Source organism: Dipodomys merriami, unplaced genomic scaffold (assembly GCF_024711535.1).
Source record: "Dipodomys merriami isolate MVZ:Mamm:240054 unplaced genomic scaffold, mDipMer1.0.p SCAF_767, whole genome shotgun sequence".
NCBI classification, from domain to species: domain Eukaryota; kingdom Metazoa; phylum Chordata; class Mammalia; order Rodentia; family Heteromyidae; genus Dipodomys; species Dipodomys merriami.
In genome coordinates this window covers 69,263-89,786 of record NW_027206365.1, presented here as the reverse complement: position 1 = coordinate 89,786, position 20,524 = coordinate 69,263, and the positions used below count along the sequence as shown (strand labels likewise).

Sequence of the window (20,524 nt, the reverse complement as noted above, 5' to 3'; positions counted from 1 at the left end):
CTGGGTTATTTTTGAGATAGGGTCTTGCTTCTTATAAGAGTGGTCACAGATGAGATCACTGATCCGTGGTGAGGGGCAGGAGGAAGCAGCCTGAGCAGTTGCAGGCGAAGTACTAGTACATATACAAGGAATGGATGTGGTCTATTGAGTTTTCAGGAAGCAGAACTGGAATGTCTGGGGCCCAAGAGTGAGTTCTAGCATCAGGGGAAAGACTAACTGGTAGGAATAGCACTTATAGAGCAAACCTGCAGTCTGGGGGACTGGATCACGGTGAAAGATTCAATGAAGTGGGCAAGGCCCAGATTGTGACCTTCTCATCTGTAGCTCTAAAGGCTAGTCCGTAACCAGGCCATGATCTGAGATTCTTACACATAGGCAAGTTGACATTCTTACCGTTCTCTGCCTGCCAGCATGTCTTGTGACTGCCATGATTAATCTGGGAGAACAATGTTCAATGCCATGGCCTTGCTAGTCCCAAGATTCACCGAAGCAGCCGGGCGCTGGTGGCTCACGCCTGTAATCCTAGCTACTCAGGAGGCTGAGATCTGAGGATCACGGTTCAAAGCCAGCCCGGGCAGGAGAGACCATGAGACTCCTATCTCCAATAAACCACCAGAAAACCGGAAGTGGCGCTGTAGCTCAAGTGGTAGAGCGCTAGCCTTGAGCTGAAGAGCTGAGGGACAGCGCCCAGGCCCAGAGTTCAAGCCCCACGACCGACAAAAAAAAAAAAAAAAAAAAAAAAAAAGATTCACTGAAGCAATCTTGGGAAAAGGCCCAAGACAGACAGTAGATATATGTTACCTTTTCACTCCAAAATTTCCTAACACACTTGAGCCTCTGGTAGACTCAGAACTCTATAGGATTCATCCTGTCCAGGACAACCCATATCATCTCCACAAACCAAAAACAGCCTTTCAAGAGTCCTCAACCTCTTCCCCACTTGCAGCTGACAGACAGGCTTCTGGCTATGGTGGCTACAGGTTAATTCTGAACAGCACAACTGCCAATTTTTTCCTTGGTTGGATAAGGTGATAGTAGAACCGGAAGGGCTCCTATTTTACCTTATTAGCACCATGTGTGTGTGTGTGTGTTACCTTATTAGCACCGTGTGTGTGTGTGTGTGTGTGTGTGTGTGTGTGTGTGTGTGTACTGGCCCTGGGGCTTGAACTCAGGACTTGGTGTGTGTACTGGCCTTGGGGCTTGAACTCAGGACTTGGGTGCTGTCCCTGAGTTTTGTTTTGTTTTAAACACAAAGCTAGTGCTCTAACACTTGAGCCACAGCTCCACTTTTGGTTGGTCATGGGGCTTGAACTCTGAGCCTGGGCGCTGTCCCTCAGCTCTTCAGCTCAAGGCTAGTGCTCTATCACTTGAGCCACAGCACCACTTCTGGTTTTCTGGTGGTTTTTCACAGACTTTCGTGCCCCAGATAGCTTTGAACCATGATCATCAGATCTCAGCCTTTTCAGTAGCTAGGATTACAGGAGGGAGCCACAGGTGCAATCAGAGTGCATTCTGATCACTTTCTCTACTCCCAGGTCTGACCACATTTTGTCCTCTTTAACATGGGGTTGTATGTTTGAGAGTTGGCACATCCTGCTTGGGAGACAGTGCTGAGAACAGAGTAGAACCAGTCCTTTATTGCCTATTAGAAACGTTGGGGTTGGAAATGTGGCTTAGTGGTAGAGTGCTTGCCTAGCATGCATGAAGCCCTGGGTTTGATTCCTCAGTACTACATACACAGAAAAAGCTGGAAGTAGTACTGTGGCTCAAGTGGCAGAATGCTAGCCTTTAGCAAAAGAAGTTCAGGGACAGGCCCTGAGTTCAAACCACAGGACTGGCAAAAAAAAAGAAAAACCTTTGTTAAAAGCCAGGCACCAGTGACGCACACCTATAATCCTAGCTACTCAAGAGGCTGAGATCTGAGGATCACGGTTCAAAGCCAGCCCGGGCAGGAAAGTCCGTGAGACTCTTATCTCCAATTAACCACTAGAAAAACTGGAAGTGATACTGTGGCTCAAGTAGTAGAGTGCTAGCCTTGAGTGAAGAACTGAGGGACAGCACCCAGGCCCAGAGTTCAAATCCACAATCAACAAAAAAAAAAAGGGGGGGGAGGTCCCTCTCACATACTCAAAAGTAGCTAAACACCTGAACTACGCCTCACTTTTTCTAAGAGGCTTGAAGCCTTGCCCACTCTTGTTACTCAAATTAACTATCTACACCCAGGCTACCAAGATCCTCTTTCTTTTATCTAATTTCCCCAGGTTTCTTTCTTTCTTTTATCTAATTTCTCCAGGTTCAAGCTGGCCTGCCAGCAGACACGCAGACACGCAGACACGCAGACACACACACACACACACACACACACACACACACACACACACGATGAGCAGGGAGACTAAAAGGTGGAAAGGTATAAAATGTGATAGAAGCTAACAGGGAACATACAACTCAAAGAACAAGTCACAGTGCATTGTGCCATAACACCCCTCCCACTTCCCACCCTACCCCAAATCCTCCAGTTTTTGAGAGGAGGCTGACTGGCCCACCAGGGCCCTAGAGAGGTACTCAAGCGTCCTCACTGTTGCAGAGCTCTTCTAAACATTCTTATGAATCAGGATGTTGAGTATGGCAGCAATGGCTGAAGCCGTATTATAGGAGATAGATTCACCCGGAAGATTCGCTGGGCCCACTTCAGAACTTCATCATCAGAGGACTGCTTATCTACCTTTATAGCACGGGCCTTAAGTTTGGCTGTAGCAGGCCCCAGCCAAGCCTTAGATTGGAGTCCAAGCCGTGTCCTCTTCTTGGGAAGAAGATCCTTTGCCTCCTCAGCCTTTTTCCTCTTCTGTCCCACAGTCTCAGACTGGTTTCTCTGGGTCTTCCTTGCAGTCCTGATCTGAACAGTTCCTTTTGGCCTGCCTCTGGGTTTGGTCTGAGCCACCTTGGCTTTGGCATCTATTGCCTTTGCTTTAGCCTTGGCTTGTGTGACCACGACTTTTGCCTTGGCCTGTGCTGTTTTGCTCTTGGCGAGTGCTGTCTTACCTCTGGGAAGTGCTGATTTTCCCTTAGGCAGTGCTTTCTGAGCCTTGACCTGTGCTCTTTTGCCCCTGACCAGTGCTGTTTTCCCCCTGACCAGTGCTGTTTTGCCCCTGGCCAGTACTGTTTTGCCCCTGACCAGTGCTGTTTTGCCCCTGGCCAGTGCTGTTTTGCCCCTGACCAGTGCTGTTTTGCCCCTGACCAGTGCTGTTTTGCCTCTGGCCAGTACCTTCTTGCCTCTGACCAGGGCTGTTTTGCCCCTGGCCAGTGCTGCCTTGGCTTGTGTTTGAGCTACACTGACAAGAGCCTGGGCAGCTTTGATCAGAGTTCCAGCTGCCTTCATCTTGGTACCTAGGGCAGAGCTCTTTTTCATTTGCATGCTATTGTGGGACCCAGTGGCTCTAGAGGTCTTGTTCTGGGGCCCAGTGCCTTGTCGGGGTCCAGTCCCCTGGCCTTTGTGAGTCAGACATTTGAGGCCCTTGCTTGTTGTGTTTTTTCTGGGGGCTTTGGGTACAGCGTTCCCTGGACCTTTTCCCAAACCTTTCCGCAGCTTTAGAGGACAGTCTGCAAGTGACAGCTGCAGTGATCGGGCCTTGTGCTTAGCATCCAAGCAAGGCAGGTGAGTCTTGAATGGAACCAGGGCCTCAAGGACAACAGAGAGCTGCATGGCAGGGTAAACACCTGGATAAAGGTGGGCAGGGAAGCCCACAGTTTTGCCACTGGTGTGGCTGGCACTTGACTGCTTCAGGGAGCTCAGCAGCAGGTTGGTGGTAGTATGCTTGGCAAGAGCTGGTGTGGATTCTTTGGCCAGCCTGCCAGACAGTGACATAGGGAATAGTGTGGTTGGGCTTGTGGATAACGGCATGGCCGTTTGGGGAGCACTGGCTGCAGGAGGGGATGTGGAAGTTGAGTTGGCACAAGCTTGTGGTTTCGTCTGGCTTGGGGGAGAGGCTGTGCACGAACTATAGCCATAGACATCACCGCTGCGCAGAATGGTTGGCTGGAAGCCATCATCTCGCAGGCCCTGCAGAAAAGCCACAAGTTGGGCTTCGGTGGCACAGAGATCCTGGCTCATGGGATTAAAGACAAGCAATGCCTCTTCCAGCACCTTCTTCCCTGCTGTGGAGATGCGTGACCAGGAGTGGACAGCTTTTTCTTCCACATGCTGCGCCACCACGCTCATGGCATTAGGCACTGCAGATCTCTCTGGGTATCCACAAACTAGCGCCTGGCACCTCCAAGGCAAGAAGAAAACAATCAGTAAGAATGACACCGAAATATATGGAGCTAGACAGGCCAATCTCCTCTCCCCACCCCAATGGCACAGCCTGGATAGAATGCTGGGGGTAAAACCCTCTTTTTCTGATCTCTACCATATTGGGCTAAGATTAGATCTGGCATTTTCTTCTGGATACACTTAGCAAGCACCCCAGAGCCAAGCAACTTGTTCCTGGGCTTTCTAGAAAGGTTTAAGCCTAGCTCATTTGAATTCAGTTCTACTCATTTCTTTTTGGCAATGCCAAAGGGATCAAACCTTGGGTCTTAGGCATGCTAGATAAATATTCCATCACTGAACCAGATCCCTTCAACTTTCGTGAGTCATGGGGCTTGAATTCTGGACCCGGGCACTGTCCCTGAGCTCTTCAGCTCAAGGCTAGCGCTCTATCACTTTGAGCCACGGCGCCACTTTGGGTTTTCTGGTGGTTCATTGGACATAAGAGTCTCACAGACTTTCCTGCCTGGGCTGGTTTTGAACCGTGATCCTCAGATTTCTCAGCCTCCTGAGTAGCGAGGATTACAGGTGTGAGCCACTGGCACCCACCTACATAATCCTCCTGTCTCAGGATCTCCACTTCTGATATTAGCATATGCTATTATGTCTAGTTAAATCCTGTGTTTTGTTTTAGCTAAAATTTCACTATGTTGTTCAAGCAGGTCTTGAATTCATAGGCTCAAGCAATCCTCCCACTCCTGTCTGCCAAGTCCCATGCTGTGACTATTTTCCTTTTCTCTTTCTGTCTTTCTTTCTTTCTGTCAGTTGCAGAGCTTGAACAATGGGCCTGGGGCACTGTTCCTCAGCTCTTTAGCTAAAGGTGAGTGGTCTACCACTTGAGCCACAGCGCCACTTCAGGTTTTCTGGAGGTTTATTTGAGATAAGAGTCTCAAGGACTTTCCTGTCCGGGCTGGCTTTGAACCTTGATCCTCAGATCTCAGCCTCCTGAGTAGCTAGGATTACAGCTGTGAGCCACTGGCATCTGGCCGTTCTTTTTTTTGTGTGTGCCAATGCTGAGCCTTGAACTCACGGCCTGGACATTGTCCCTAAGCTTCTTTTTACTTAAGGCTAGTGCTCTACCACTTGAACCACAGTGCCACTTCTGGCCTTTTCTGTGTATGTGGTGCTGAGGAATTGAACCCAGGGCTTCATGCATGCTAGGCAAACACTACCACTAAGACATCTTCCCAGCTCTACTGCAACTATTTTCTGATGCCCAAAACCTAGATTCTGTCCTAGGAACACAGGCAAACATCCCTGTTCTAAAAGAGCCTAGTTTTTTTTTTTTTTTTTTCCCCAGTCCTGATGTTTGAACTCAGAGCATAGGCACTGTCCCTGAGTTTTTGAGCCATAGTGCCACTTTTGTTTTTTTTCTGTGTATGTGGTGCTGAGGAATCGAACCCAGGGCCTCATGCATGGTAGGCAAGCACTCTACCACTGAGCCAAATTCCCAGCCCAGGAGTCCAGTTCTAAGGCAAGGCAAATCCATCATTAACATTCTTGAGTATAAGTCTGGCTCAAGTGGTAGAACTCCAGCCTTCAGCAAAAAAATCCAAGAGCTCAAGGTCCTGAGTTCATGCCCCAGTACTGGCACACATGCACACACATGCACACATGCACACACGCACACACACACACAAACTGACAAGATTATCTTGCCAGGCACTGATGGCTGATGCCCATCTTAGGTACTCAAGAGGCTGAGATCTGACGATCCAAAGGTGGTTCAGAGTTCAAGCTTGCTTGGGGCTGGAAGCTCACGCCTGTAATCCTAGCTACTCAGGAGCCTGAGATCTGAGGATCCCAGTTCAAAGCCATCCCAGACAGGAAAAGTCCATGAAACGTTTTGTTTTTGTTTTTGTCAGTCATTGGGCTTGAACTCTGGGCCTGAGCACTGTCCCTGAGCTCTTCAACTCAACGCTAGTGCTCTACCACCTGAGCCACAGCGCCACTTCCGGTTTTCTGGTAGTTTATTGAAGATAGTTTCACAGCTTTTCCTGCCTGGGCTAGCTTTGAACTGTGATCCTCAGATCTCAGCCTCCTGAGTAGCTAGGATTACAGGCATGAACCACAAGCGCCTGGCTTTCCAGCTTGTAGTTTTTAAATGGAGGGGATTGGGTGGGATGTTCTGCTTTCAGAGACCCTAGATATACCACCCAAGTGGTCAATTCCTGGCTCTAAAGTTATGGAGACCAATTACCTCAGATAAGGATCCAGAAGTCTGCACACATGTGAGAGTGTGTGTGTGTGTGTGTGTGCGCGCGTGCGCACGCGCGTGCAAGTGCGTACACTCCTATTTAACTCAACCTGGCCTGGAACTACAGATTTGCCTAACTCAGCCTCCCAAGTGCTAGAAGAGAAAGCTTTCTAGACAGAAACGAAAACAACTGATAAGGAGCATGTAGACAGCTGGGGGCTAGGCATATCAGAGAGACAATGAACCACTGGAAGTGAAATGGTCAACCAAGTCTCTATTAGTGGTCTAAGCTTTCCTAAGCAAGAGTTTAGAGAGATACAGACTTCAGTACAGCCCAGATAAGAGAGTTTGGAAACACCCAGATTTGTTTACAAAGTTATAGCCACCAATGACAACTCTCACCCAGCACCCAACCCAGGAAAAGGCAGAGCATTAAAAGATCAATTGAGAATCAGGTAAATCCCTGGGGTTTGGAGGCCCTTGTGTACATAGCTTCTTTCCAAAGCCCTAATGGAGCCGATGTAGGATTCTGGTTGTAGTCTTGAGAATCCCCAGAGGAAAAAAAAAATTCCCTTGGGGCTCTTTGTTTGAAAACATTCTTGGATCCTCAGGTGTCAAAAGGCATTTTTCAACCCCCAGAGGATGCTTTCCAGGCATAATCCTTGCACAAGACTTCAGGGTTTTTTAAAATTTATTTTCTTTTTGGGGGGAGGGGAGGGGGACAACATGGCTGAGGTGGATATAGTGTGTGAATTGTAGAATGAAGGAGGGCCCTGGGTTGGAAAGGTCTGTGGCCTCAGTGATATATGGTTACTTGCCTAGCATGCATGAAGCCCGGGCTTCGATCCCTCAGTACCTCATCCACAGAAAAGGCTGGAAGTGCCGCTGTGGCTCAAGTGGTAATGTGTTGGCTTTGAGGAAAAGAAACTGAGGGGACGGTACCTGGGCCCCAAGTTCAGCCTAGGACTGGCAAAATAAAAAAAATAAAAAATAAATAAAAAAGAGAGGAAAAAAAAGAAAGGAGGGGGCCTAATAATACTTCCCACCCTCAAACCTTTGCCAGAGATAATTGGGTGGGGGGGCAGGCCGGTGTGATCCGGGGAATTCTTTGACCCAGGCTGTCTTGGGCTGGGGTCATTTTGATGCCCGCCCGCCCCCCCCAAAAAAAAGGAGGGGGGGGAAGAAAAAAAAAAAGCTTTGGGAGACACCAGCCGGATCCATCGATTCACACCTTACTTTGAAAGGGGCCAGCAAAGAAAGTTGACCAAAGATTTGGGTGGGGGGGTGGGGACAGAGGAAAAAGTAAGATTTCAGGGGCGCAGTGGGTTCGGGGTGGGGGCGGGATTGGGGAGGGAGGGAGGGGGAGGGAAGGCGGATCCGTCGGCCCCCACCCCTCTCTCCCCAACGGCAGAAGGAAGGAGGGGTGTGGGGGGGGTCAGGGCGGTAAGGAGCTGCCAGCCGCGGGGCGGTGCCCGCCGGGCTCGGGTCCGGCGACGCTCCCCCCCCACCCCCCCCGGGTGGGGTCGCCGGGTGGGCGGGGAGCGGGGGGGGGGCACGGCCCGGCCGGCGGAGAATGCGGGTCCGAGAAGAGCGGGCCACCACCCAGACTCTCTGCCCCGCCGCCTCACTGACCGCCCCTCCGCAGCACGGTCAGGCCTGCGGCTCCAACCTACCGGCGCCGCCGCGGGGACCCCAGGATGCGCTGCTGCGCCGCCTCCGCCGCTCCAACATGGCCGCCCACTGCCACCGGAAGTGCGCGCGGGACTTCCGTTTCCGGGATTCTGGCCCGCCCTGCTGGCCCTTGACTTCTCCCTGCCTTCAAGACCCCATTTCCACCATCACCCCCCCACACACACACACACAGACACCCCCAGATTCCAAATCTGGGGATGTACTAAGGAGGGTTACCTGGAGAGAGTGGTTATGGAAGGAAAGTTGCTCTGACCCATCTGGTCCAGTGTGGGAATCTGAGCAGATGTTTCCTGAACTCATCCTCAGGTTAGACTCAACTAGGACTCAGCTAGGATTGGGGGGGGGAGGCCGGGGGGCGGTATCTGACACCCTGATAGGGTAAATTAGACTTTTGCCAGGAATACAGGCAGATATCCGAGTACAGAGAACAAAGGAAGGTCTGTTGCTGGGAGAGGGTCCAGCAAGACCCCTTCTCACAAGGGAGAAGTGAGGAGGAGGCCCGGCTATTGTCTGAGGTGACCTATATAACCTAGGTGGTTTAGGAGGGGCTAGAAGGGGCTAGGAGAAGGAGATCTATATAACCTAGGAGGTTTAGAAGGGACTAGGAGGAGGAGATCCTGGTGTGGGCATGTGAGCCAGGGGCTTCATCATGGCAGACTAGGATTTATGGCTGCTGCTCAGATAGTAGATAAGGGGTCCCAGACCTGAAGGTCACTCTGTGGGGCTCTTGCTGCCTTATAAGGCGGTAGCTGCCCCAGAGAAGTACCATCCCAAGATAAAGGGGGGCTGGAGGCTGATTACTGACTGCCTTTACTACATGAACCTCGTGTTGCCTAGGAAGGGAGCAGGCTAAGCTGTGGAGAGGGGAAAGAGTGTACTGAACTATGGGAGGGGAGCTCATTTCGCTAACACACCCTTTCCAAGGAGAATCAGATAGTGCAGTTGTTAGGTGAGAAAACAGGAAGCCACATTTTGAGAGGTCGAATCTTGGAGTCTTTATTAAAAGGCCAGTGACAGGGGCAGGGAAGGTGGCTTAGTGGTAGAGTGCTTGCCTAGTATGCATGAAACCCTGAATTCGATTCCTCAGTACCACATAAAGTGGCAGATTGCTAGCCTTGAACAAAAGAAGTTCAGGGACAGTGCCCAGGCCTTGAGTTCAAGCCTTAGGACTGGGGGGAAAAATAGGCTTCATGATGGACTCCTGTCTTGCAAACCAGCAGCCCACAAATACACTTAACACTGTTAGGAAACCGAGCCATGAAGGCTAGAGAAGAAAAAAAGAAAACAATCATCAAACAAATTCAGCTCTCAAATGGAGAACTGAATTAGGATGCTATGGTGATGAGAAAAAAGACAGGAGACAGAAGACAGGACAGGAACACAGAGACAGGTGGCCTGGCCTAGTGGAGTTTGAGCTGGTTTGGGCCTAAATAGGGTCAGGTCAGTGGGCAGAATCACAAGAAACTCCCAGTCCCTGGCACTGGACTGACAGGTTTAGTAACCTATCAGCCAAGTCCCTGCCCCTGCCTTCAGGGATTCAGGCACACCTATTACCTGAAGGGGAGGGGCTTCACATTCTACCATCCAACACATGACCAAGATGGAGGGGAGGGTTAGGGAAGTAGGGGGTGGGAGGGGGGGTCCAGACCCTAACTCCCTATTTTACAGTGACAGCTGAAACTGGTTCCTGGAAAACTCCAGGCCATTCTCCATCATACATGTATGGAGACTGACTGATTCTCTTCTAACAGGAAGTATCTCAAGACATCTTTTCTTTGTTTTGCTGCTAAGGTACCTCTTCGGGCAAGAACTCCTCCTCTCTTCCTTAGAAGGTGTCCCACAACACACCAAATGAAAAGCTGGTGTGCACCTGTGAGCATACACCTTAGATTCTGTGCTACACAGAACCCCAGGCTCTGGGTCGAGCTGTGCATATATGTAATCTGTGAGCCACATTATACCAGAGTGGGCCTTGCACACTTGCACACTTGCCCAGGCATGGGTGCACACATGTGATGGTAAGATCCTGGCTCACCCTCAGCCTCTCAATGACACACAGTCCTACCTCCACTTGAGCCACAGCATCATGTCTGGCTTTTTCTGCTTATGTGGTGCTGAGGAATTGAACCCAGGGCCTCATGCATGCAAGGCAAGCACTCTACCACTGAGCCACTTTCCCAGCCTATACCTCCCAAGGTACCTGTCTTTTGACCTATAAGTCTAGGACCTCAATCTTTCCACCTATGCTCTTTAGCCTGCAAAGGGGTTATAGGTTCTTCTACTAGAGCAGCACCAAATTAGATGGCATAGTCAAAATTAACATGGGGGGGGGGCAAAGGAAATCTAGATGGTCTCCAAAGCTTTAACCAAAGATCCCACAGGTCAGGAGATCCCAATACAAGTTGCAAACCAGTATGGGATCCTGGTATGAAGTAAAACGTCAGATCATAAACCAGAAAGCAGAAAACTGCCTAGAGTACAATTCTTATACTCTAGTCCTCAACATGGTGGCGTGTTTAGTAGTTGGTGATGGGTAATAAAAGATGGTTGCTTGCTTCATTTAGAGTCTTTCTTCTCTATGAGCCCAGAGTCCTCAATTTCTTTGCTTATACAGCGAGGCCCAGGCACCCCTAAAGACAAATGACTGTTCCACTTGGCCATGCCCTAGGCCTTAACTGATGTGGCTTAGCAGCTTCTTCTTCTTCCTCCCCTTCTGCCTCTTCTTCTTCTTTTTTGTCTTTTCTTTCTTGATACTGGGGGTCAAACCCATGATTTTTTTTTTTTTTTTTTTTTTGTCCGTCGTAGAGCCTGAACTCTGGGTCTGGGCGCTGTCCCTCAGCTCTTCAGTTCAAGGCTAGCACCCTACCACTTGAGCCACAGCACACATCCGGCTTTTTCTGCTAATGTGGTGCTGAGGAATCGAACCCAGGGCCTCATGCATGCAAGGCAAGCACTCTACCACTGAGCCACCTTCCCAGCCTTACCATGATGTTGCACTAGTTAAGCTTGCCTTAACTAGTTAAGCTTTTCCACTGAGCTACATTGCAGTCTGTCCTTTAGCTTCTTGAGGACTCAGAACTGATGGTCCTTAATGCCTTCAAGCATAGCCAAGGTGTCTAGCAGAAACCACAAAATCTGTCTTCTCTCTGTCTCTCTGTGTCTCTGTCTCTCTCTCTGTCTCTGTGTCTCTCTCTGTCTCTGTCTCTGTCTCTCTCTCTGTTGTGAGGCTTGAACTCAGGACCTGGGCATTGTCCCTGAATATTTTTGCTCAAGACTAGTGCTTTAGCAGTCTGAGTCACAGAACCACTTCTCTCTGTGTGTGTGTGTGTGTGTGTGTGTGTGTGTGTGTGTGTGTGTGTGTATACGCACGCATGCGCACGCATGTAAGAAATGAGAGGCAAGCAACTAATATGGGCTAAAGTCTTTTTTTTTTTGTCAGTTGTGGGGTTTGAATTCTGGTCCTGGGCACTGTCCCTGAGCTTCTTTTGCTGAAGTCTTGTGCTCTACCACTTGAGCCAAAACGCCACTTCTGGCTTTTTTCTGGTACTGAGGAATCAAACCCAGGGCTTCATGCATGCTAGGCAAGCACTCTACCACTAAGCCACATTCCCAGCCCAACTTAACAGATTGTTGTAAACAGGGACACAGGGGTGGGCCTTAATTGACAAGACTCTAGTGATTTACAAGAGATAAGAATCTCACCCACTTTTCTGCCCCAACTGGCTTTGAACCACCATCCTCAGATCTCAGCCTCGTTAATAGATAGGATTACAGGCATGAGCCACAGGCATGAGGATTCTCCTGCTCTTTGTTTTTTGCCAGTCCTGGGGCTTGAACTCAGGGCCTGGACACTCTCCCTGAGCCTCTTTGTGCTCAAGCTAGCACTTTACCATTTGAGCCACAGCATCATTCTGCCTTTTCTGTGTATGTGGTACTGAGGAATGGAACCCAGGGCTTCATGCACGCTAGGCATGCACTCTACCACTGAGCCACCTTCCCAGCCAATGGATAGGAATTTGACAATGAGTTTAGTTATCAAACTTAATTTTCCTTAGTTCCCCCTTGCTCTTCGGGGGCAGTCATAATGTAAGGCTCAGTTCTACACTGGTTCCCAGAATCCTCTGCAGGATCTGATTCCATTTTCCCATAGTGATAACATGCTTGATGACACCTCTCTAATTGGCTGCCTACTTGCTACTCCTCTGCTGGTTCTTTCTGGCTTCACCTCCCACACTAACTTCTGCACTTTTATCTTTGTCTCCATGTCTGCTTTGGGCAACACTAAAACAATCACTACACATGAAAGAGGGACAAAGCAGTAAGCAGACAAAGACAAGCCGGGTGCTGGTGGCTCACGCCTGTAATCCTAGCTACTCAGGAGGCTGAGATCTGAGGATCACGGTTCAAAGCCAGCCCGGGCAGGAAAGACCATGAGACTCCTATCTCCAATAAACCACCAGAAAACCGGAAGTGGCGCTGTAGCTCAAGTGGTAGAGTGCTCGCCTTGAGCTGAAGAGCTGAGAGACAGCACTCAGGCCCAGAGTTCAAGCCCCACGACCGACAAAAAAAAAAAAAAAAAAGACAAAGACAAAGACAAATGACTGCTGCCCTGTACAAGTGGGTCCCCAGCTAGGAAAATCAGCTAATAAGCTGGGCGCTGGTGGCTCATGCCTCTCATCCTAGCTACTCAGGAGGCTGAGATCTGAGGATCATGGTTCAAAGCCAGCCTGTGCAGGAAAGTCAGTGAGACTCTTATCTCCAATGAACCACTGGAAGTGGTGTTATGGCTCAAAGTGGTAAGAGTGCTAGCCTTGAGCTGAAGAGCTCAGGGACAGCGCCCAGGCCCTGAGTTCAAATTCTACAGTCACCATCAACAACAAAAAGTCAGCTATAGTCTGAATACTCAAAAAGCATAAACTGGGCTGGCGTTTGACTCTGAAGTAAGTGAGTCCTCTCCGCACCAATTTGTTCTTATTTGATCCCATAGTTGGCTAGAGGCAGGCTCTATATCAGGACCACAGACAGTCACTTTGGAACACAGAGTAGTACCAGTCCTAGATCTTTTTTCTTTTTTCCTTTTTGCCAGTCCTGGGGCTTGAACTCAAGGCTGCCTAGGCACTGTCCCTGAGCTTCTTTGGCTCAAAGCTAGCACTCTGCCACCTGAACCCCAGTGCCACTTCTAGCTATTTCTGTGTATGTGATACTGAGGAATCGAACTCAGGGCTTCATGCATACTAGGCAAACACTCTACCACTAAGCCACCTTCCCAGCTCTAGTCTCAGATCTTAGAGTAAGAGACCAGAGTGACCAGAGGCCCTAGACTTCTGACTTGTCTCTTGACTTTTCTAGTCCATTCCTCTGCCCAGTTAACCCAAGAATTTCCCCCATCTAGGCCTGTCAAAAAGGGCCTGTCAAGCCCTGCTCCCACCAGGGTCCATTTCTTCCCTCCCCATTGGTCCCCAGGAGATGTACAGAGTCTAATATTGTGCCCTTCTTTGTTGCCTGGGTTGGTGCAATCCAACTCAATGCTTCCCATCAGACAAGGCGGCCCAGGCTAGGCCGCAAGTGGCCTCCAGAGGGCGCCGTCGTCGAGCCCGTGGTTGGAGATCTCAGAGCTCAGCTGAGATGGGGCGGGGGTGGGGTGGGGGTGAGGGGTGCTCCGGCCTCTTGGTTCCAGCTCAGAACGATCCTCCCCAACCCCAGACACCCTCCCAGCATAACAGCTTACCAAGGCGCCCCCCTCGATCGCACCCTAAATCCTTGCAGGCCCAAGTGTCTATCCAAGAAGCCTGTAGGTCCGTGTGTGGCCGCGCGCCCTGCTCCAGCTGTGGCGTGTGCAGAGTTAAGGCGGGAGGAGGGTTCCTCTCCCCCCCCACTCCCGCCCCCCCACCCTGAATCGGAGGGGAGAGGGGGGGGGAGGGGGAAGAAGCAAGGGGCGGACCCGGTGCAGCCCCGCCCCACGCCGGAGCCGGTGCGGAGCCCCCGCCAGATCCCAGCTTCAATCCCTAACCGGAGCCGGGGCGTCAGCGGAGGTGGAACGGGCTGGACCGCCCCCCACCCCCCCACTGTCTCCCCATCCACCCAGTGCCTTGGTGACAACAGAGACCACCCCCCACCCCGTAGGGTGAGTGAGTCCCCCGTGGGAACCCGCGCTCAGGGGAAGAGTTTGGGGGGTGTGAGGCATAGCGCCCCAAGTCTACTCTAGCCAGACCCCGCCCCCACCCCTTCTTCCAGCTGCCAAGTTTGGGGCCCTCTTTTGTCAGGTCCAGGGGTGCTTAGTAGTGGAGTCTCCATTGAAAAAGGGGAGGCTTGGAGGGGGGGGAAACACTTGAAGAAACTGATTGATCCTAACGTGCTCAGAAATCCCAGCTGCTTTTTGTCTTACAGAAAATGCCCTGGACCCTCTTGGGACCCTTCATTAAATCAGTTTCCCCTCTGGATCCAACCTGCTGGCCTGGGCAAACCCGTGAGCCTGAAATGTCAAGAGTAGAGTGGAGGGGCTGGGAAGGTGGTTAGTGGCTTAGTGGAAGTGGTTTGCCTTGCATGCATGAGGCCCTGGGTTCGATTCCTCAGCACCATAGAAGCAGAAAAAACTGGAAGTGGCCCTGTGGCTCAAGGGGTAGAACACTTGCCTTGAGCTGAAGAGCTGAGGTACAGCGCCTAGGTGCAGAGTTCAGGCCCCGTGACTGGAAAAAAAAAAAAAAAAGATTGGAATCCTGAGGGCTAGGCCTTAGATCTTGGTCAGTGTGTGTGTGTGTGTGTGTGTGTGTGTGTGTGTGTGTGTGTGTGTGTGTGTGTGTGTGTGTGTGTGTGTGTGTGTGTGTGTGTGTGTGTGTGTGTGTGTGTGTGTGTGTGTGTGTGTGTCAGTCCTGGGGCTTGAACTCAGAGCCAGGGCAATCTCCTTGAGCTTCTTTGGCTCAAAGCTAGCTCTCTAGCTCTTGAGCCACAGGGCCACTTCTGACCTTTTCCCAGTAGTTAACTGATTTTGAACTACGGTCCTCAGATCTGAGCCTCCTGAGCAGCTAGGATTACAGGCGTGAGCCACCAGGGGCCCCGCTGGCCTTGGTCTTTTGCTGGTGAGTGTGGATGAACCCTGTGAAATGGTCCCCAGAGGAGGAGTTTAGTTCTTTTTTTTTTTTGTTCGTCTTGGGGCTTGAACTCTGGGCCTGGGCACTGTCCCTGAGCGCTTCAGCTCAAGTGCCACTTCCAGTTTTCTGGTGGTTCTTTGGAGATAGGAGTCTCACAGACTTCTCCTGCCCAGGCTGGCTTTGAACCAGGATCCTCAGATCTCAGCCTCCTGAGTAGCTAGGATGACAGGGATATGACACCAGCACCGGGCATGGAGTTTAGTTCTTGATAGCACTTGGGGGAAGGGTCCCCTCACTTGTATGGGGGGGGGAAGGATACTAGGATGAAGAATCCTCATCTAGTCACCTTACTTCCCCCTTAGATCGGGTTTGATCCAGTAGGTCCTGGTTGTTAGAGCAGGGGTTGAAGAAAAGCCCTCTTAATCCTATAGCCAGAGAGGAATCTACCTGCGTGTTGAGTTTGTCTTCCCACTCCAGTGGGGTCTCCCCAGTGGTATGCTAGGCAAAGAGGGGAGGTCTTTTCTCATCAGGGATTTGGGGCTTCCCCTGTCCTCCACTCTGAGTTGCTCATCTGTTTCCTGAAGAACTAAGCATTAGTCCTGACCCTTTCCCCTCTTTCCTGCAGGTGAAGAAGCCACAGTCGTGGACTAACGGTTACATACTCCCTGCAGCCCTAGTAGAATCAAAATGTGGCCCCATCACATTCTCCTAGTGAGGTTCGTCGCCTGAGAAGAGAGCATGGCTTGCCACTGGCCATGAGCAACATGGCTGCGGGTGGTGGCCGGGCCTTTGCTTGGCAGGTATTCCCTCCCATGCCTACTTGCCGTGTCTATGGTACAGTGGCCCACCAAGATGGACACCTGTTGGTGTTGGGGGGCTGTGGCCGGGCTGGATTACCTCTGGACACTGCCGAGACTTTGGACATGGCCTCACACACGTGGCTGGCGTTGGCACCCCTGCCCACTGCCCGGGCTGGTGCAGCCGCTGTGGTTCTGGGGAAGCAGGTGCTCATGGTGGGCGGGGTGGATGAGCTCCAGAGCCCAGTAGCTGCGGTAGAAGCCTACCTGGCTGATGAAGGCCGCTGGGAGCGTCGGGCTACTCTGCCTCAAGCAGCCATGGGAGTGGCCACTGTGGAGAGAGGTGAGTGACCCCCCCTAAAATGAAAAAAAAAAAAAAAAAGATCCATTAGGTACTCAGACATCCTCCATTCTGTTCTTTCCTGTCTTGGTCCTTTACTCTCCAAGACAGGACAAGAGATGCCCAGGATATGGCTGAGCCCCTTCAAATCTAGTCCTACCTAGAGTCACAGTAGCCTGCAGTTGAGCTGTCTTTTCTGGCTATGAGATGGGGAACATATAGCCCAAGCTGGCCTCCAGAAGGATGGGAGACCCTCCCCCCTCCCTCCGTCCCCCATCCCCCCACCTCCAGCCACCATCTTGCCCCATTCTTCATTTCTCAGAGACATTAGGGGGTGTGGCCTAATGACTCTCCTGGTTATAAATAGTCAGGGTGGAGGAGGGGAGCAAGGCCTTGGCTTAGAGCCCAGCAAGTGCTTAAGTGCTTAGACTATCCCCCTCCCAACACACACACACACACACACACACACACACACACACACACACACACACACACACACACACACACACACACGATTTTGACATAGGCAGAGGCTGGAGCCGACCTGGGGATGGTTGCCATGGAAGCCCCCAGCTGACTTGTCCATCATTCCAAGGCCGCAAAAACACACTATGAACTAACCTTTACTAAGGCCTAAAATAAGGCAAGAATCTTCTCTAGGGTAAGGTAAGGCTGTGATGTAGTGGTGCTGGCTGGATGATTGGGGTTAAAAGCTTGTAGTCCAAACCTCTCTTCTAGCCTATACCTCAGCTCCCAATGGATCCCCAGAGTCTGATTTCGAGATTAAGCTGGGCTGATCCTCCTTCTCCTTTCCCCCATATGCCACCCCCTCTCCTGCCCCCAGGGGAGTCTCTACCTTGTGGCCTCTGGTCTGACCATCAGGTCCAGGCCAGCCTGCTTAGATGCCAGACTTAGTTGCCATAGCGTCTCCAGGGAGACGGAGCTGGATTATAATTAGATCAGCTGCCTCCTGCTCGTCACTTGGAGGGTCCCCTGGCCAGAGGAGGGATCCCAGCTCTTTTTAAGTTACCACTCCAGAAAGGTTTCAAATAAATATCTGGGTCTCTATCCACTCCCATCAGCCCCAGGGGCCTGACCAGGGCAAACTTGTCAGTGTGGGATGCCCTAGCCAGGTTGGGGTACAGCCTAATGTGTTCTTTTCTACACAGATGGTTTGGTGTATGCTCTAGGGGGAATGGGCCCTGACACAGCTCCCCAGGCCCAGGTACGAGTCTATGAACCCCGCCGAGACTGCTGGCTTTCGCTCCCCTCCATGCCCACTCCCTGCTACGGGGCCTCTACCTTCCTGCATGGGAACAAGATCTATGTCCTGGGTAAGGGCTAGGGGATGTGTGAAGACATTTCAAAGTCTCCATCCTGGAGACTTCTGGCTGGAGTAGGGATCAGGATGAGGATGAGTGTGGAAAAACTTCGAAGGAGGTGGGGAAGAGGATAATCCAGGCCTACTGTAAAGTTCTAACCTCTCTTGACCTGCTGGGGTTGGAAAAATCAAACCCAGCCAGGTGCTGGTGGCTCACGCCTGCCATCCTAGCTCCTCAAGAGGCTGAGATCTGAGGATCACAGTTCAAAGCCAGCCCAGGCAGGAAAGTCTGTGAGACTCTTATCTCCAATAAACCATTCAGAAAATCAGAAGTGGTGCAGTGGCTCAAGTGGTAGAGCGCTCACCTTGAGCTGAAATGCTCAGGGACTGTGCTCAGGCCCAGAGTTCAAGCCCCAAAACCAACAACAACAACAAAAATCAAACCCAATGCCTAGGGGTCTTGTGGGGGTCACTGTGCAATACCACTGGGTATGGGAAGCTCAGGGGAGACAGATCAGTTACCCAATAAATGAATATCTCACCAAACCCACTCAGCTCCCACCCAACTGCTCCATTTCCTTTGCCAGGAGGCCGCCAGGGCAAGCTCCCAGTGACTGCTTTTGAAGCTTTTGATTTGGAGGCCCGTACCTGGACCCGACATCCAAGCCTGCCCAGCCGCCGGGCCTTCGCTGGCTGTGCCATGGCTGAAGACAATGTGTTCAGCTTGGGGGGTCTGCAGCAGCCCGGGCCCCACAATTTCTACTCTCGCCCACATTTTGTCAACACTGTGGAGATGTTTGATCTGGAGCATGGTAAGCAGTGGCTATGTTGGATGGTCTTATTCTCTGTGGGAGGGAGGGGCATTGTGTGTGTGTGTGTGTGTGTGTGTGTGTGTGTGTCTGTGTCTGTGTCTGTGTGTGTCTGTGTGTCTGTGTCTGTGTTTATGTGTATTTAGGTTTGATATCTTCTCTCCTGCAGGATCCTGGACCAAACTTCCCCGTAGTCTACGCATGAGGGATAAGAGAGCTGATTTTGTGGTTGGCTCCCTTGGGGGCCACATCGTGGCTATTGGGGGCCTTGGTAAGTCTCTGGGACAAGGGAGAAGAAAGGAACATAAGACAGGAAAGATTTGGGTGCTGGTGGCTCACCAGCTACTGTCATCCTAGCTACTCTGATGTCCTGTTTATTTTATTTATTTCGGTCGGTCATGGGGCTTGAACTCTGGGCCTGGGCGCTGTCCCTGAGCTCTTCAGCTCAAGGAATCCTAGCTACTCTGGAGGCTAAGATCTGAGGATCATGGTTTGAAGCCAGCCCTGGCAGGAAAGTTCCTGAGGCTCTTATCTCCAATTAATCACAGAAAAAGCTGGAAGTGGCACTGTGGCTCAAGTGGTCGAATGCTATCCTTGAACAACAGTGGCTCAGGGATAGTGCTCAGGCCCAGAGTTCAAGCCCCAGGACTGGCAAAAGGAAAAACAAAACAAAACAGGAAAGAGTAGCTCCTACCAATTGAACCCCTCCCCTCCCCATTTCTGTGGTCTCTAGGGATCAGGACTCTCCCTCCCTTCTATTTTCTGTGTCTCCAAGGATCAGGACTTTCCCTGTTCATAAAACAGTCAGGGTGTACTCTGTCTGGCCCAATTCTTAGGGTGTCCCCTAGTACTTAAATAGGGACGTGTGTGTGTGTGTGTGTGTGTGTGAGGGGGGGGGGACAGTATAGAGGCCAAGGACACAGAGAATAAATGATCACTGAATGTGTGACCTAGTGGACAGATCAGAGTATGAATGAATGCATGCATGAGCCAATGAGGAGCAAAGCACTTAGCCTATCTTGCAATGATAACTATTGGATCATGCACTGGCTTTCAGGGAGCAAAAAGGCCTGGGGCACCTTACAATCATCCCTCTCTCTTCCTGCAGGGAATCAGCCATGCCCTCTGGGCTCTGCAGAGAGCTTCAGTCTTGCCCGAAGGCGCTGGGAGGCACTGCCTGCTATGCCCACAGCCCGCTGCTCCTGTTCTAGCCTCCAGGCTGGGTCCAGGCTGTTTGTGATTGGCGGTGTGGCCCAGGGTCCCAGCCAAGCTGTAGAAGCACTATGTCTGCGAGATGGAGTCTGAAGGACTGGTGGGACTGGTTCATTGGAGCAGCTCAGGGGAAGCAGGTGTCTGACTCCTTTTGTAGCAGAGGGAGCGCTCTGTGGCTGTGTGGGGGTGCAGGAAGCACTAGAGGTAGGCACTGAGGCACACAGCCTTCCGTGATTGGGGCTGGAGAGCCTTTGTCATTAGCATACTGTCTACTCACACTCCCTTTACCACCGTCTAGTCATGAACCATACCTAGCTCAGCTGTTGTCCTAGAAACTTCTTAGACCCTCTATCCAACTGGGAAGTGAGAGGAAAGCTGGCCTTAAACCCTATTCCCCCCTCCCCCAACACCTTAATCATACAGTTGATGAGGCCTACCCCAGTGGCCATTCCTGAAAAATTTTCAACTGTTGACCCGCCTCGAGGGTCTTAGTAGATCCAACGAGTGTTCAGAGTAGTGGGGGACAGAGGTGAATGGAAGACAGAATGTGGGAAACTACCAGAGGGCCAGGGGAATGCTGGCTTTGAGACCTTCCACACTGATGCTTTGTATGACTTTGGGGCAAGTCATTCTGTGCCTCAGTGTCCTCATCTTTATAAATGGGGATCTCTGAAACCTTCCTGCCCTACCTACCTCACGGGGCTGTTGTGAGGAACCAGGGAGTTTGGATGTAGAAGTAAAAATACTGCTAAAATCTGA

General features: G+C 51.2%; 2 protein-coding genes across 8 annotated transcripts; one reads left to right on the top strand and one right to left on the bottom strand.

Moving 5' to 3' along the window:
* Nucleotides 1–1,611: 1,611 nt before the first annotated feature.
* On the bottom strand, nucleotides 1,612–8,243 carry LOC138818502 (coiled-coil domain-containing protein 71-like). Of its 2 annotated transcripts, none has more exons than XM_070009427.1 (2): nucleotides 8,180–8,243; nucleotides 1,612–4,271 (listed from the first exon to the last, which is right to left on the bottom strand). In XM_070009427.1, the coding sequence occupies exon 2, from the start codon at nucleotides 4,217–4,219 to the stop codon at nucleotides 2,612–2,614; it is 1,608 nt and encodes a 535-aa protein (XP_069865528.1). In that variant the 5' UTR covers nucleotides 4,220–4,271; nucleotides 8,180–8,243; the 3' UTR covers nucleotides 1,612–2,611. The 2 variants fall into 2 exon arrangements, with proteins under 2 accessions (XP_069865528.1, XP_069865529.1); XM_070009428.1 differs by having other exon boundaries at nucleotides 1,612–4,264; nucleotides 8,180–8,226.
* A 5,919-nt stretch (nucleotides 8,244–14,162) lies between these two features.
* On the top strand, nucleotides 14,163–20,524 carry LOC138818479 (kelch domain-containing protein 8B). Of its 6 annotated transcripts, none has more exons than XM_070009381.1 (8): nucleotides 14,163–14,322; nucleotides 14,586–14,664; nucleotides 15,202–15,274; nucleotides 15,912–16,426; nucleotides 17,593–17,757; nucleotides 18,332–18,556; nucleotides 18,723–18,824; nucleotides 19,662–20,524. In XM_070009381.1, the coding sequence occupies exons 4-8, from the start codon at nucleotides 16,042–16,044 to the stop codon at nucleotides 19,856–19,858; spliced, it is 1,074 nt and encodes a 357-aa protein (XP_069865482.1). In that variant the 5' UTR covers nucleotides 14,163–14,322; nucleotides 14,586–14,664; nucleotides 15,202–15,274; nucleotides 15,912–16,041; the 3' UTR covers nucleotides 19,859–20,524. The 6 variants fall into 6 exon arrangements, with proteins under 6 accessions (XP_069865482.1, XP_069865485.1, XP_069865486.1 ...); XM_070009384.1 differs by having other exon boundaries at nucleotides 14,568–14,664; XM_070009385.1 differs by lacking the exon at nucleotides 14,586–14,664.